This window comes from Phyllobates terribilis, unplaced genomic scaffold (assembly GCF_046119375.1).
Source record: "Phyllobates terribilis strain yellow unplaced genomic scaffold, ASM4611937v1 Scaffold_8__6_contigs__length_399053987, whole genome shotgun sequence".
NCBI classification, from domain to species: Eukaryota; Metazoa; Chordata; class Amphibia; order Anura; family Dendrobatidae; genus Phyllobates; species Phyllobates terribilis.
In genome coordinates this window covers 116,324,667-116,341,962 of record NW_027362768.1, presented here as the reverse complement: position 1 = coordinate 116,341,962, position 17,296 = coordinate 116,324,667, and the positions used below count along the sequence as shown (strand labels likewise).

General features: G+C 46.8%; 1 protein-coding gene and 1 long non-coding RNA gene across 2 annotated transcripts in view; one reads left to right on the top strand and one right to left on the bottom strand.

The window, feature by feature from the left end:
- The window catches only part of DPYD (dihydropyrimidine dehydrogenase), a 2,479,659-nt gene extending 2,478,805 nt beyond the window's left edge, over positions 1 to 854 (bottom strand). The window contains exon 1 of the mRNA XM_073643235.1: positions 649 to 854. Coding sequence (XP_073499336.1) covers positions 649 to 687 — 39 coding nt within the window. The 5' untranslated portion in view covers positions 688 to 854. The remainder of the gene's footprint in view (positions 1 to 648) is intronic.
- Positions 855 to 933: 79 nt separating this feature from the next.
- Positions 934 to 3,236, top strand: LOC141156825 (uncharacterized). Its single transcript, XR_012247719.1, has 2 exons — positions 934 to 1,044; positions 2,808 to 3,236. It is a non-coding gene; the product is annotated as an uncharacterized lncRNA (long non-coding RNA).
- The last annotated feature ends 14,060 nt before the right edge of the window (positions 3,237 to 17,296 follow it).

Here is a 17,296-nt window from a genome sequence, read left to right as displayed (position 1 = left end):
GGTGAGAAGCAGAGGGACCAGAGAAGTGAGCGGTAAGGCGAGTATAAGTATTTCCTTTTTGTTTTTTAACCTTTTGATGGCCATTTACAGTCCAGCTGCTGGCAGGTAGTTTGATTAATTTGGCACAAAGAAAAGATGGTTAAAAGCACAACATAAAATTAAAGGTTCTGTGACATACCATTGAATTTCCATGTGCATATACCCTGTATGTAAGTAAAGGATTTGCTGCACAATTAATTCAACATATTAGCTCAGTAGTCAGACATAAAAGTACAAATTACAGCTATAAATCTGACATGCATATGTCAGATAGTGAACATGTAGACAGAAGACATGATAAACCCGTGTTACTATTGTGCTGAAGATACGACTTTCCTAATTTGTAAAGCTAAAGTTGTTGTTTTTTTTTTTGCATCGCTTTTGTTGCAAAGAGACTTTGATGCACAGTTTCCAAAACTGTTTACATGGCTAGAAAAATCAAGTTTCACACCTGCCAATTTAACGCTCAAACCACTAAGCAGCAGGGATCCAAGTTACTGTAATATGCACTTAGCAAGAGCTGCAGAAGCATGGTCTCCAATATCAGAATCTATTATATATGCACAAACATCTGTTATACAAGAAAAACATGAAAACCATTTTCAATACCTCAATATCCAGTGGGTCCTTGCTCAGCATGCAAGCCATGTTGCTACAATTCTCTACGTGTCTGTGGCAATAGCTTTGAGAAAGAGACAATTGTGTTGGGTTTTGTGCCGTTTTATATCTGTAAATTTACTAAAAGATCTCTCACTACTCAGGAGGAAGTTGCACTTAAGGCTAACAAATGGTTTATGAGAGGGATCGTAATTAGAAGGGGGGAGTATCCGGGGAGGAGTGTGTGCTCCAAACACTTGTGACATACAGGACAAAGTTCATCTTTTTACTACCATAAGTAAATTGTCCCTGAACACAGCTGTCTCCATACATCATAAACAAAGTGGTTGTGCTGAATAGAGAAGCCATGTGAAACCTTTTGGACTTTGGGTATTTTAGTTTTATTTTGTATGTATTTTTAAAATTAATTTTATGATTGAAATAACAGAAATTGTATGTGTAGAGTTGTTACCGTTTTCAGTTTTAGTGTTAGGACGTGAGGACCCTTGACGCAGGTTGTGAGCTTGCGTATTTTGGCCAAAATATCAACCAATACCTCTTGTAATGTATTTATCTTATAAATCAGTTTTCATCTTTTTATTGCACATTTTTCCATTTTTCAGGCCCTTTAGTGTTGGTTGGATGAATTGGGGTGTCTGTCTGGTGGGGTGCACGTATATAGTGCTGGGCAGCCCGTTTGATCTAATAGTATGGGCATCATTAATAGGCTGTAAGCCAGACACTGTGCGTCACATGTATCTGTGTGACTGGCATCCTATGCAAGCCCCATCTGTGTGCATTTTTCATACTAAACAGCCACCTCCTCCATAAATTGGCAGGTTTGTGAGCGGCTTTTCCCATCAGTATTTTGCGTCTGTGCTGCCCCCCGCCTTTATCATGGAGGTCTGCTGCCTCCTGCTAGTGCATTGGTAATCTGACCTGGTGTTGGTAAGGCTGTTATTTTCTGTGATGTATGTGTACAGTTGTTGGAAGCCAACATGGACAGAGTATGTATGATAAGAACACTGAACTCACAATTCATTACATGAGCTCTGGATATCAACAAAGGCCTGCATCAAAGATAGACCATGAGCTGTAAGGGGATTATTCATAAAACCTTTAATGCAGGAAGACAATTGTGTGTCCTGTTGAGTGTTACCTTTTGTTTTGTTGATAGAGTTGGGCTATGTGCCCACAATGCAGAAATGCTGCATATTTTTTCTGCATCTCCCTGGCAGGAACAACACATGCGGATTTTACATGCGTTTTTCCTGCCAGGTAGAAGCGTTTGTCAAGCGTTTTTGCATGCATTTCTGCATGCGGGTTATCAAGCGCTTTTCCAAGCGATTTTAGCATCACTTGGAAAAGTGCTTGACAACTTAGTCACACTATATAAATCTCGGCATGGATTTATATAGTGTGACCAAGTTAATAGTTAAAAAAAAGAATAAAAATGATAAAAAATAAAGATTATACTTACCTTCTGTTGTACGGCTCGCGATGGTCTAAAAGGACCTGTGGTGACGTCATTTAGTCATATGACAGGCCAGCAGTCGTGTGACCAATCACATGACTAAATGACGTCATGGAAGGTGCTTTTAGACCATCGCCAGCTGTACAACAGACCGGACAGAGCGGAGAAAACATCGCGGGCCATCGGAAGGCAAGTATAATCTTTATTTTTTATTTTAAATTCTTTTTTTAACAGGTTTTATGGTACCCGAGTCTGGAGAAGAGTCTCCTCTTTTCCAGACCCGGGTACCATCCGCACATAGAATCGCATAATATCCACATGTGCAAATGTGCTCATGCGGATATCAAGCGTTTCAATGCAAGTCGAGGGCGGCAATTACGCTGCATGTCCGCAAAATTAATGGACATGCTGCGTATTTTTCCGCAATGATAATCCGCAGTGGAAATTTCCACAGCATGTGCATCATGGGGCACGTATTACCAAGCATTTTTTAAGCATTTTTGCTGTGGAAATTCTGCGGCAAAAACGCTTGAAAAACGCATAGTGGGCACGCAGAGAAGAGAGCACCTACACGCGAGATGGACATCTTGTCTTGCATCTTGGAAGGTACATAACCTTTGTTGTAATTGGATTACAAACCATTGTTCTTGATGGACATCTTGTTTCCAGCCTAAAAGGAATTTTAATCTGTCCTCAGGCCTGTTTGACACGAGGATCTTTTGACTATATATAAGGACGCCATCTGCAGGAAGATGAAGACCACTGCAATCAAGTTTTGACCCTTGACCCTCTTATCCTTTCTGGACATAAGAGCGCCACCTTCAGGAGAAAGTCCACATCAGCAACCATGTGCATGTTTCTGGAGAACTCAAAAGACTATGGTCTGATTGGATGGTACCATTACGTGGAGGTGTTACAAGGATGGTCAATATGTGAGCTACGTCTGACTGTGACTGATCTAAAGGTAGCACACCAAGATAGTTAGCCATTCTTCCCACTTCCTATCTTCTGCCATCCTCACATATTACCTTTTCCCATTCATTTTACTCTTGTCCCTTAGTTAGGTTTCCCTTATGTATGTAATTTTAAATATCTTATTTGTAATAAATCCCATTTTAAAGAGGCAGTAGCTCTTGTTAATTAATACTAACTGGCACCCCAAAAACTCAATAGATTCTACAAGAGCCATGGGGCATAAATAATCACCATTATTATTATTATTTATTTTTATAGCACTATTGATTCCATGGTGATGTACATGAGAAGGGGTTACATACAAAATACAGATAGAAATTACAATGAACAAACTAGTAGTGACAGACCGGTACACAGGGAAGAGGACCCTTCCCTTGCAGGCTTACATTTTACAAGATAATGTGGAACATTAATGACATCAGAGCAGGCTCTAATATATACTGTATGTATATCTGTGTGTGTGTGTGTGTGTGTATGTATATATATAAAATATAATGTAATATATTTTCTTAATTGGTTAAGAAAATGGAACAGCACCAATCATACCATGAATGGGTGCAAGGCCTCCCAGACAATGATTCCAGTTTTCATACTATACATTCAATAAGAAAAGAAGGCACCACTCCAAAAAAATGATGAAAATAAGTGGGGACTTTATTAGTCCATCAGATGTCCCCACTTTTTTTCCTTATTCTTATGGATTGCTGCCTTCATTTATTGTTGAGTATATATATTCAATATATATATAATTCAATATATATATATAATATTGTGTATGTATGTATGTATGTATATGTGTGTGTATATATATATATATATATATATATATATATATATATATATATACACATACACTGCTCAAAAAAAATAAAGGGAACACTCAAATAACACATCCTAGATTAATGAAATATTCTCATTGAATACTTTGTTCTGTACAAAGTTGAATGTGCTGACAACAAAATCACACAAAAATCATCAATGGAAATCAAATTTATTAGCCAATGGAGGCCTGGATTTGGAGTCATCCCCATAATTAAAGTGGAAAAACACACTACAGGCTGATCCAACTTGATGTAATGTCCTTAAAACAAGTCAAAATGAGGCTCAGTATTGTGCGTGGCCTCCACGTGCCAGTATGACCTCCCTACAATGCCTGGGCATGCTCCTGATGAGGTTGCGGATTTTCTCCTGTGTGATCTCCTCCCAGACCTAAACTAAAGCATTCAACTCCTAGGCAGTCTGTAGTGCAATGTTGGTGGATGGAGCAAGACATAATGTCCCAGATGTGCTCAATCGGATTCAGGTCTGGGGAACTGGCGGGCCAGTCCATAGCTTCAATGCCTTCATCTTGCAGGAACTGCTGACACACTCCAGCTACATGAGGTCTGGCATTGTCCTGCATAAGGAGGAACCCAGGGCCAACCGCAACAGCATATGGTCTCACAAGGGGTAAGAGGATCTCATCTCGGTACCTAATGGCAGTCAGGCTACCTCTGGGGAGAACATGGAGGGTTGTGCAGCCCTCCAAAGAAATGCCACCCCACACCATTACTGACCCACTGACAAACTGGTCATGCTGAAGGATGTTGCAGGCAGCAGATCGCTCTCCATGGCGTCTCCAGACTCTGTCACATCTGTCACATGTGCTCAGTGTGAACCTGCTTTCATCTCTGAAGAGCACAGGGCACTAGTGGCGACTTTGCAAATCCTGGTGTTCTGTGGAAAATGCCAAGCATCCGGCACGGTGTTGGACTGTGAACACAAGCCCCATCTGTGGATGTCGGGCCCTCATACCATCCTCATGGAGTCTGTTTCTAACCATTTGTGCAGACACATGCACATTTTTGTCCTACTGAAGGTCATTTTTCAGGGCTCTGGCAGTGCTCCTCCTGTTCCTCCTTGCACAAAGGCGGAGGAAGCGGTCTTGCTGCTGGGTTGTTGTCCTCCTACGGCCCCCTTCTCATCTCCTGGTGTACTGGCCTGTTGTTGGAACCCTCCTGTTTGTTTTTCTATCTTGTGGTTTGCGGTCATGTGACCATCTGCCTTTATATTCCAGCTCCGATCTCCTGGCTGTGCTGGACTTCAGTGTTCTACTGTCTCTCTAGCCTGGTGCTTCTGTGCCTTTCTCTGTCAAGTTCGCTTGGTCCTCTGGGACCTCTAGTACTTTTGTAAGTTTGTCTTTTTGTGCTCTGCAGCAACTTCTGTTTAGGAGGGGTCCCATTTTTGTCCCAGTCCTTATTTCATTTAGGGACCCCTCCCTTAATTCTATAGGTCTTCATTCAGACTAGCCGAGGACTAAGGCGGGTCTGTTCACAAGGAACAGGCAGCCTGCTACATCATAGGGATTCAGCTTAGTCTTACTGTAGGGACAGCTTTCCCCTATCTTTCCTTAGTACATTTTGCAGATCATAACAGTAAGTCCAGCCCAGAAAACTAAAAGGAAAGAAATTTGGGGATCAGTATGGTTTCCATCCAGGAGTTGGCTCAACGCCTGCAGGGATTGTCTCTGGAGGTGGCCAAGCTTCAGCAACACGTGAGTAGCTGTCCTGGAGCGCATTTTGTCGAACCCAAGGTAGGACTGCCTGATGTTTTTTATGGTAAACAGCAAGATTTTTTTTCCTTTAAAAATGCTTGTTTGTTATATTTTCGTTTGAGACCAAGATCCTCTGGGAATGAATCACAGCGCATTGATTTTATTATGTCACTTTTGCGCAAAGAACCACAGGGTTGGGCCTTTTCTCTCCAGCCTAATGATCCTTGTTTAAGGTCTGTTGAAGAATTGTTTTCTGCTATGGGGCTATTATATCATGATCCTGATCGAATCTCATCTGCTGAATCAGAACTTAGACGTTTGAATCAGTGGTTAGATGATGTTGAAAATTATTGCACACACTTCAGGAGATGGGCTTCAGAAGTTAAGTGGAATGATTCGGCACTGAGATGTTTATTTCTTGCTGGTCTGAGTGAAAGGCTTAAGGATTTGCTAATTGCATTCCCTGCACCTGAGACTCTGCAGGAAGCTATGCAGTTAGCTGTTCGTATAGACAGGAGACTGAGGTGCAGGCTCAATGAGGTAAAGACTCATGTAGTGTCAGGTCCTAGTCCCCAGAAAATCTGCTCTGACGGTGGGGAACCGATGGAGGTTGGGGGGATGTCACTCCGCTCTCAGGAAAAAGACCGGAGATTCGCCGAGGGATTGTGTCTTTATTGTGGTAAAGCTGACCATTTGATTAAGTATTATGAGCGTCGTTTAAGTAAAGAAAAAAAAAAGGTTAGTTACGCCCGTATAGCCTGTTTACGCTCTGCAGGAGTGTTTCTTTCTGGGAGTACTACTCTGCAGGGAGATTTGATTGAATTTCAGGTATTTGTGGATTGTGGTTCAACACTTAATGTGATTGATAAAGGGTTTTTGTAAAACCTTAAATTGAAATCCAAACTTTTGTCATCACCTATTTCTGTGGTTGAAATTGATAACACTCCTTTGAAATGTATTACTCACAAGACTGCTGCATTTCCTCTCACTATCTATGGAGTTCACCAAGAAATTTTTGACTTGGTTGTTTTGGATAATTTGCCCTCTCCAGTTGTTCTAGGATTGCCTTGGTTAAGACTGCACAGTCCTTTATTGGACTGGTCTACTAATGTGATTAAGTCTTGGAGTCCGAAGTGCTATGATAAATGTTGTAATGGTCACATTGCGGCTGTGGAAAAAGTGGAATTACCTGTACCTATTCAAGATTTTTGGAGGGTTTTTTCGGAGGAGGAGTCGCAAGTTTTACCTCCTCATAGGGATTATGATTGCACCATTGAGTTTGTTCCGGGTGCTACTCTTCCCAAAAGTCGCTTGTTTAATCTGACTATCCCTGAAAGAAAGGCCTTGGAGGAGTACATACAGACTAGCCTGGCTGCTGGTCACATTAGACCTTCTAAGTCACCTGTGGCAGTTGGATTCTTCTTTGTTAAAAAAAAGGACGGCGGTTTAAGTCCATGTCTGGATTTTCGTGAAATGAATAAGATTACCGTACGCAATTCCTACCCATTACCGTTAATTCCTGACTTGTTTAACCAGTTAGTGGGAGCCAAGTGGTTCTCCAATATTGATATCCGGGGGGCATACAATTTGTTACGTGTGAAGGAGGGAGATGAATGGAAAACTGCTTTTAACACCCCGGTAGGTCATTTTGAGAATCTGGTGATGCCTTTTGGTCTTACCAATGCACATGCATTTTTTTCAGAACCTTATTAATGACATCCTGAGACCTCTGATTGGTAAGAATGTTGTTGTGTATTTGGATGACGTTTTGATTTATTCACCAGATCTGGAGTCCCATTGGCAGAGTGGACGTGAAGTTACGCAGTTATTGAGTGATAATTCACTCTTTGCTAAGCTGGAGAAATGTGAGTTCGCTGTGCAGAAAATTAGTTTTTTGGGATACATTGTCTCCAGCGAGGGCTTTGAGATGGATCCTGTGAAGGTTCAGGCTGTGCAGGAATGGCCTAGGCCTATTGGTTTGAAATCTATACAGAGATTTTTGGGTTTTGCCAATTATTACAGGAAATTCATTAAGAATTTTTCTGTAATTGTTAAACCTCTAACCGATCTCACCAGGAAAGGGGCAAATACGGCCCAGTGGACTACTGAGGCCATTGAAGCGTTTGAGAATCTCAAAGAGAGGTTCAGTTCTGCCCCTATCCTTATGCAGCCTGATGAGACCAAGCCTTTTTTGGTCGAGGTTGATGCTTCATCGGTGGGGGTCGGAGCAGTTTTGTCTCAGGAGAACAAGGGTGGAGTACATCCTTGTGCCTTCTTTTCGAAAAAAATTTCGGAAACCGAACTGAATTATGATGTTGGAAATCGGGAGTTGCTGGCTATTAAACTCGCGTTTGAACATTGGCGTCATTTTTTGGAAGGCGCTAGATTTCCTATTCAGGTTTTCACAGATCATAAGAATTTGATCTATCTGGATGCTGCCAAGCACTTGAATGCCCGTCAAGCTAGGTGGGCACTTTTTTTCTCGGTTTCATTTTTCTGTTACCTATATCCCTGGTACTAAGAATGTTAAAGCCGATGCTTTATCTCACAGCTTCTCTGATACGGTCGGTGCCAAGGAGGAGGAGAGCATTTTACAGAAAGGAGCTTTGGTGGCGGCTTTGGACTCCGTTTTGGAGAATGGAATTCTGAAAGCTCAAGATGATGCTCCATCTAACACTCCCCATGGGAGGTTGTTCATGCCTAGAGCTTTTAGGAGAGATTTGTTTGTGGAGTGTCATGAGTCTCGGTTGACAGGTCATCCAGGAATTTCGGAGACTAAGAGACTGATCAGTCGCAGTTTTTGGTGGCCTGGATAGCAGAAGGAAGTCTTCAAGTGGGTGCGTCAGTGTACTGTGTGCGCTAGGTCAAAGGCTTCACATACTCCTGCTGCGGGGTTGCTTTGCCCTTTGGAGGTTCCTAGTGCGCCTTGGACGCATCTCACTATGGATTTTATTGCTGATCTTCCTGTGTCCGAGGGTTTTACTGTCATCTGGGTGGTCGTGGACCGTTTTAGTAAGATATGTCAATTGGTTCCATTCATTAAGTTGCCCTGCGCCAAGACACTCGCTAAGGCGTTTGTTAAGGAGATTGTCAAGCTCCATGGCATTCCGACGGATATTGTTTCTGATAGAGGACCTCAGTTTGTGGCTCGTTTTTGGCGAGTCCATTTGTCTTTTTCGTCTGGTTATCATCCTGAGTCTAATGGACAGACTGAAAGAAAGAACCAGGATGTTGAACAGTTTTTGTGTTGTTTTGTGGCGGACAATCAAGAGGTGTGGTCTGAGTTTCTGCCTCTCGCAGAATTTGCTCTTAATAATCATACATCCTCCTTTGCTGGGTGTTCCCTTTTTTTTTGTTGTACTGGGAGACATCCGTCTTTTTGTTATTTCTCCAAAATGGGGTCGGCGGTGCCGGAGGAGGAGAATTTTTCGGGTGATTTGGAGAGAGTTTGGACTAATGTACGTTGGAACCTTCAAGAGGCTAACAAAAAGTCCAAGAAGTATTTTGACAGGAAACGTAAAGAGGTTTTGTTTACTGTGGGTGACATGGTTTGGTTGTCCTTGAAGAACCTGTGGTTGAGGATTCCCTCTAAAAAACTGGATCATAAGTTTGTGGGTCCATTTAAAGTGCTTCAGGTTGTTAACTAGTCTGCTGTTAGGTTGGATGTCCCTTCTTCCTGGAAGATTAATCCTGTGTTCCATGTTTCCTTGTTGAAAAAGGCTGACGTATCTGATAGGGACGCCACTGTCACAGTTCCTCCTGTGGTGGAAGACGGTGAATATGAAATTTCTCGTATCTTGAATTCTAGATGGCATAGAGGGAGATTACAGTATCTTGTCTCCTGGAAGGGTTTCGGTCCCGAAGACAACTCCTGGGTAAGGACGGATGATGTCTCTGCTCCTAAGCTTGTTAAAGCTTTCCACAGGAGGTTTCCGGATAGGCCTGGGCCTGGAGGATCCGGAGGATCCTCATAAAAGAGGGGGTACTGTTAGAACCCTCCTGTTTGTTTTTCTATCTTGTGGTTTGCGGTCATGTGACCATCTGCCTTTATATTCCAGCTCCGCCCTCCTGGCTGTGCTGGACTTCAGTTTTCTACTGTCACTCTAGCCTGGTGCTTCTGTGCCTTTCTCTGTCAAGTTCCCTTGGTCCTCTGGGACCTCTAAGTACTTTTTGTCAGTTTGTCTCTTTGTGCTCTGCAACAACTTCTGTTTAGGAGGTGTCCCATTTTTGTCCCAGTCCTTAGTTCTTTTAGGGACCCCTCTCTTAATTCTATAGGTCTTCGTTCAGACTAGCCGAGGACTAAGGCGGGTCTGTTCACAAGGAACTGGCAGCCCGCTACATCGTAGGGATTCAGCTTAGTCTTACTGTAGGGACAGCTGTTGCAGATCATAACACCTGTGTCCTGGTAGCACCTCCAGCCTCTGGACACTACGCTGACAGACACAGCAAGCCTTCTTGCCACAGCTCGCATTAATGTGCCATCTTGGATGAGCTGCACTACCTGAGCAACTTCTGTGGGTTGTAGAGTCTGTCTCATGCTACCACGAGTGTGAAAGCACAACCAACATTGAAAAGTGACCAAAACATCAGCCAGAAAGCATTGGTACTGAGATGTGGTCTGTGGTCCCCACCTGCAGAACCAATATATATATATATATATATACCAGGATAGGGATGAGGGGGGCAGCACAAATACCAGGAGGGGGGCAGCACATACCAGCATGGGAGACCATATACCAATAAAAATGCTCACCACCCGGGCGTAGAACGGATTCAATAGCTAATATATATATATTAGCTATTGAACTCATTCAACGCCCGGGTGGCGAGCAATTTTATTGGTATATGGTCTCCCATGCTGGTTTGTACTGCCCCCCTCCTGGTATTTGTGCTGCCCCCCTCATCCCCATCCTGCTATGCATGGCACCCCTCACCCCCAATCCTGGTATGCATGGCACCTCTCATCCTAATTCTGGTATGTATGGCCTCCTCATTCCAGAAACCTGGTATGCTTGATACCCCTCAACCCCAATCCTGGTATGCATGGCACCCCTCAACCCCCAATCCTGGTATGCATGGCACCCCTCAACCCCAATCCCAGTATGCATGGCACCCCTCATCCCCAATCCCGGTATGCATGGCACCCCTCATCCCCAATCCCGGTAAGCATGGTACCCCTCATCCCCAATCCCGGCATGCTTGGTACCCCTCATCCCCAATCCTGGTATGCATGGCACCCCATCCCTCATCCCTATCCTGCTATGTATGGTATCCCTCATCCTGGTATGCATGGCACCCCTCAACCCCCAATCCTGGTATGCATGGCACCCCTCAACCCCAATCCCAGTATGCATGGCACCCCTCATCCCCAATCCCGGTATGCATGGCACCCCTTATCCCCAATCCCGGTATGCATGGCACCCCTCATCCCCAATCCCGGTATGCATGATACCCCTCATCCCGAATCCCGGCAAGCATGGTACCCCTCATCCCCAATCCTGGTATGCATGGCACCCCTCATCCCCAATCCCGGTATGCATGGCACCCCTCATCTACAATCCTGGTATGTGTGGTACCCCTCTTACCCCCAACCCTGGTATGTGTGGTCCCCCTCATCCCCAATCCCGGTATGCGTGGAACCACTCATCCCCCAATCCCAGTATGCGTGGCACCCCTCATCCCCAATCCCAGTATGCGTGTCCCCCATCACCCCCCCAATCCTGGTATGCATGGCACCCCTCATCCCCCCAATCCTGATATGTGTGGTACCCCTCATCCACCCAATCCTGGTATGTGTGGTACCCCTCATCCCCGCAACCCTGGTATGTTTGGTACCCCTCATCCCCAATCCCGGTATGAGTGGCACCCCTCATCCCCAATCCTGGTATGCGTGGCACCCCTCATCCCCAATCCCAGTATGCATGGCATCCCTCATCTACAATCCTCGTATGTGTGATAGCCCTCTTACCCCCAACCCTGGTATGTGTGGTCCCCCTCATCCCCAATCCCAGTATGCGTGGAACCCCTCATCCCCCAATCCCAGTATGTGTGGCACCCCTCATCCCCAATCCCAGTATGCGTGGCCCACATCATCCCCCCCAATCCTGGTATGCGTGGAACCCCTCATCCCCAATCCCAGTATGCTTGGAACCCCTCATCCCCCAATCCCAGTATGCATGGCACCGCTCATCCCCAATCCAGGTATGCGTGGCATCCATCATCCCCCCCAATCCTGGTATGTGTGGTACCCTTCATCCCCCCAATCCTGGTATGTGTGGTACCCCTCATCCCCCCAACCCTGGTATGTGTGGTACCCCTCATCCCCCCAATCCTGGTATGTGTGTTACCCCTCACCCCTCCAATCCTGGTATGTGTGGTACCCCTCATCCCCCCAACCCTGGTATGTGTGGTACCCCTCATCCCCAATCCCAGCATGCGTGGCACCCCTTATCCCCAATCCTGGTATGCGTGGAACCCCTCATCCCCAATCCCAGTAAGCATGGCACCCCTCATCTACAATCCTGGTATGTGTGGTACCCCTCTTACCCCCAACCATGGTATGTGTGGTCCCCCTCATCCCCAATCCCAGTATGCGTGGAACCCCTCATCCTCCAATCCCAGTATGCGTGGCACCCCTCATCCCCAATCCCGGTATGCGTGGCACCCATCATCCCCCCCAATCCTGGCATGCATGGCACCCCTCATCTCCAATCCTGGTATGTGTGGTACCCCTCTTACCCCCAACCATGGTATGTGTGGTCCCCCTCATCCCCAATCCCAGTATGCGTGGAACCCCTCATCCCCAATCCCAGTATGCATGACACCCCTCATCTCCAATCCTGGTATGTGTGGTACCCCTCTTACCCCCAACCATGGTATTTGTGGTCCCCCTCATCCCCAATCCCGGTATGGGTGGCACCCCTCATCTCCAATCCCGGTATGCGTGGCACCCCTCACCCCCAATCCCGGTATGTGTGGCACCCCTCATCCCCAATCCCGGTATGCGTGGCACCCCTCATCCCCAATCCTGGTATGCGTGGCACCCCTCATCCCCCAAATCCTGGTATGCATGGCACCCCTCATCCCCCCAATCCTGATATGTGTGGTACCCCTCATTCCCCCAATCCTGGTATGTGTGGTACCCCTCATCCCCCCAATCCTGGTATGTGTGGTACCCCTCACCCCCCAATCCTGGAATGTGTGGTCCCCTCACCCTAATCCTGGTATGTGTGGTCCCCGCATCCCCTTCATGCTGTGCACACATCCAAAAAAAATAAACATTTATGCTCACCTTTCTTCTCTGTGCTCCAGCGCTGCTGCGTCCTCTTCTGCCGGAGGTTGGGGGAGGAGTGCTGTGCCGAAGCACCGAGCTGTCTGGCGCCATTTTGCTGAAGACACTGCAAATGTGTCTTCAGTAAAATGGCGCCGGATAGCGCTATGCCCATGCGCCGATCCGACGCCTCACTCCTACCCCAGTCTCCGGCGAAGAGAGTCGCCACGGCAACGCTCCTCCCGGTCAGGTAAGTATGTAAGTATGGCGCCGGAGATCGCGGTATGTGTTCAGTGTCTACGCATACCGTGATCTCCGGCGACATACACTCCTCTTACCTGTAAAGGCTCCATGCGTTCTTCTGTCTGGAGCCAGACTGCGCGTTGCGCTTACGCAGTCTATCGAGGCTTCAGACAGAGGGATGCATCCCCGGTAATATTATAGATATATATAATCTCTACATTAGGCCACGCTCAGTATCTGGTCAGTTGGTCAGTATTTTACATCAGTATTTGTAATCCATTACCAGGCCAGGAGTGGGTGAAAAATGCAGAAGTGTTGCACATGTTTCTATTATACTTTTCCTCTGATTGTTCCACTCATGATTTTGGCTTACAAATATTGATGTAAAATACTGAACATGTGAACATGGTCTTAGACTTTGTGCACACAGAGTTTTTCAAGGAGTTTTTGAAGCAGAAGCTAAACAGAAACTCTCTAAATCCTCCTCCAAATTATTATTATTATTTATTATTATAGCGCCATTTATTCCATGGCGCTTTACATGTGAAAAAGGGGTATAATACAAGAACAATTACTATAATCTTGAACACAATGTGACAGCAACTGGTACAGGAGGAGCGAGGACCCTGCCCGCGAGGGCTCACAATCTACGAGGGATGGGTGAGGATACACTAGGTGAGGGTAGAGCTGGTCGTGCAGCGGTATGGTGGAGCGGTGGTTACTGCAGGTTGTAGGCTTGTCGGAAGAGGTGGGTCTTCAGGTTCCTTTTGAAGGTTTCCACGGTAGGCGAGAGTCTGATACGTTGGGGTAGAGAGTTCCACAGTAGGGCGGAAGCACGGGAGAAATCTTGTATACGGTTGTGGGAGGAGGAGATAAGAGGGGAGTAGAGCAGGAGATCTTGTGAGGATTGGAGGTTGCGTGCGGGTATGTAACGGGAGACTAGGTCACAGATGTATGGAGGAGGCAAGTTGTGAATGGCTTTGTATGTCATGGTTAGGGTTTTGAACTGCAGTCTCTGAGCAATGGGGAGCCAGTGAAGAGATTGACAGAGAGGAGAGGCCGGGGAATAGCGGGGGGACAGGTTGATTTGTCGAGCAGCAGAGTTTAGGATAGATTGGAGGGGTGCGAGAGTGTTAGAGGGGAGGCCACAGAGCAGGAGGTTGCAGTAGTCAAGGCGGGAGATGATGAGGGCGTGCACTAGTGTTTTTGCAGATTCATGGTTTAGGAATGTGTGGATCCGGGAGATATTTTTGAGTTGGAGTCGGCAGGAAGTGGAAAGTGCTTGGATATGTGGTTTGAAGGAGAGTTCCGAGTCCAGGGTTAACCCAAGGCAGCGAGCTTGAGGGACTGGGGAGAGTGGGCAGCCATTGACGTTGATAGATAGGTCAGTTGGGAGGGTTGAATGAGATAGCGGAAAGATGATGAATTCTGTTTTGTCCATGTTAAGTTTTAGAAATCTGGCAGAGAAAAAGGATGAAATAGCAGACAGACATTGTGGGATTTTGGTTAATAAGGAGGTGATATCGGGTCCAGAGAGGTAGATCTGTGTGTCATCAGCATAGAGGTGATAATGAAAGCCATGAGACTCTATGAGTAGTGTTGAGCCACCCCCGTAGTGTTCGAGTTCGGTTCGGTTCGTCGAACACCCGTGTGTTCGCCGAACTGTTCGTCGAACTGTTCGTCGAACACCTTCGAACACCGTTAAAAACAATGGCAGGCAAACAAAAACACATAGAAACACATAGAAAACACCTTCAAAGGTGTCCAAAAGCTGACAAACTGCTCAGAAGACATAACTAACACATGGAAAAGTGACAAGTACATATAGTCATGCGAAAATAAAAGAGGTGGAGGAGTAAAAGGAGGGGGAGAAACTGATATAGGCATGTCATGCCCTTCTAAAATCCAAAAAGTGAGAAGCCGACACGGCCAGTCCGCTCCTGCCCGTGCCACCTCCGTGTCGCCGGGTTTGTGCCAGAGCCGCGGTGAACCATGACGGCCAGCCCCCCTCTCCCAATACTGGTGCCTGTCCGCTGGTGGGTCGAGCGAGCCCCCCTGTGGTGGAGGCAGCTCTAAGCTTTTTAATTTAAATTGTCTCTCTAATTTGAATGAATACACTTTAAATCCATTTACAAGGATCTATTGGAGGGCAAGTCTCATGCCAGCAGCCGCGGTAATTCCAGCTCCAGTAGCGTCCACTAAAGCTGCTGCAGTTAAAAAGCTTTTATAAGGATCGAGCTCGGCTGTCCACCGCAAGGCATCCTACTGCCAGTCCCAGCCCCTATGCCTTGGGGTGCCTCCTGATGCTCTTCACTAAGTATCCCATGGTCCCGAAGCATTTCCTTTGAAAAAATTAAGTGTCTAAACTACAGGTGGTGCAGCTTGCTTAACAGCCGGGATAATCCGCTGACTAGCAGACACTGCTACTAGGCACAAAGTATTTCCTGGGCTAGATGCAGTTAAAAATTTGTAATTAGATACTCTCGTTGGATGCTGAGAAAGCATTCCATAGAGTCTCCTGGCACGCCATATATGATTCTCTTAAAAAGCTTGGGGTAGGGGTCTAGGGGACCCTTTTATAGCCAAAATCACGGCCCTGTATCGCAATACGTCACCTAGGCTGAAGATAAATGGAACTGTAGCACCCTGAGGGCTCGGTTGCTACAGACGTATTGCACCTCACCCAGAGGTGTGATATCTCACTCTTAGGTAAGGATGGAGTGTGGATCAGGACCCGACACCTGCATGCATTACACCACATTGCCGTGGGGCAGGGCGACCAATATGCCCCTGAGATGGGCACGACAGTCCCTGTCCCTGGCTGGAGTGGGGGGAGGGAACACTGAGGAAGGGGAACCCTGTAGTGCAGGAGCAGGGAGGAAGCAGTTCCTGGGTGCATTGAGAAGGGAGTATAAAAGGTGGGCACCATCTTAGTTCAGTGCAGAGAAGTCTGAGCAGAAGTGGCAGGGAGCAGGGGCTTTGCATGAGCTCTGCTCCGGAGGCGGGCCTAGTAACAGAGGCCCAGGCCTGGAAGAGGGAGAAGGAAGGAAGAGGAGCGGAGAAGGCTCCAGGAACGAGGAATGAAGTGATCCCAGGGGTGCAGACGGCGAGTCGCCACCGCACGCCCGAATCCACCTGCGTGGAGGGGTCAGGCCAAAGGGGGAGACCGGTCCCCGAACTAGTGGAGGCAGGAAACGACCCTCAGCTAGAAACCGGAGGCTCTGACATTTTATGTGGCGCAGCCCCTCGCTACACCCGCTAGGAAGGCACCACATAGGGTCAGGGAAACTGGCGCCAAGTTTACCAAGAGGAGGCCCGAGGCAGCCGGACAGAAGTGTTGGTAAGAAAGGCCAGACAAAGGACACACAAAGGGGGTCCTGTGAAGTGCTCCAAAGTTATCTGGGAGTTGTCTGAGCCCCTCACCTGGTGAGCACAGTACGACGTGGGCAGCCGTTACCTGCAGACGTGGTCTGGATAATAAGAACTGTGAGTAAAGGCCCTGGACTGCATCACTGACTCCGTGTCGTTACTGCTGCTGCCCTGCACCATCACCCCCATCCTCCGCATACACTGCCCTGAGGCTATACTCCTCCCGTGGGGAGTTATGCTACGCTCTGCTGCACCCACAACACCAGCCTCAGCGGTCTGCCCTGTAGCGGCGGTTCACTCTGACCGCAATCCACGGGTGGCGTAGTCGGACATTTAAACATCAAAACTAGAGATGAGCGGTGTTCGACTAGAACTGTTCGCCAATCTCAAATTCGAGCTGTTTTGGGCGGTGTTCGAGTTGTTCGATGAACCCGAACGATTTGCAAAAAATTCGGCTGTTCGAGGTTATGTTCGATAACTGTTCGTACACCAAAAGCGTGTCCTGCATGTCTGGCGCTATTTAGAGCACCAATCATGCAGGGATTGTCTGCCACTCACTGTAATGCCACAGCCATGGTGGTTGTGGCATTACAGTGATTGCCCAAATCGATGGGAACAGTGCCAACAGTGAAACATGAAAAGCCGGCAATTCAGCAGCGGCATACACCTGTACCCGACAATTTAGAACCGAAAGAATAGAGCTTCACACATAGATTAGATAGATATAAACATGTCAGCCACATATATACGAAGTACAGTGAAAGTGCTGCTTACTGTACTTGTCATTTAGCGTAAA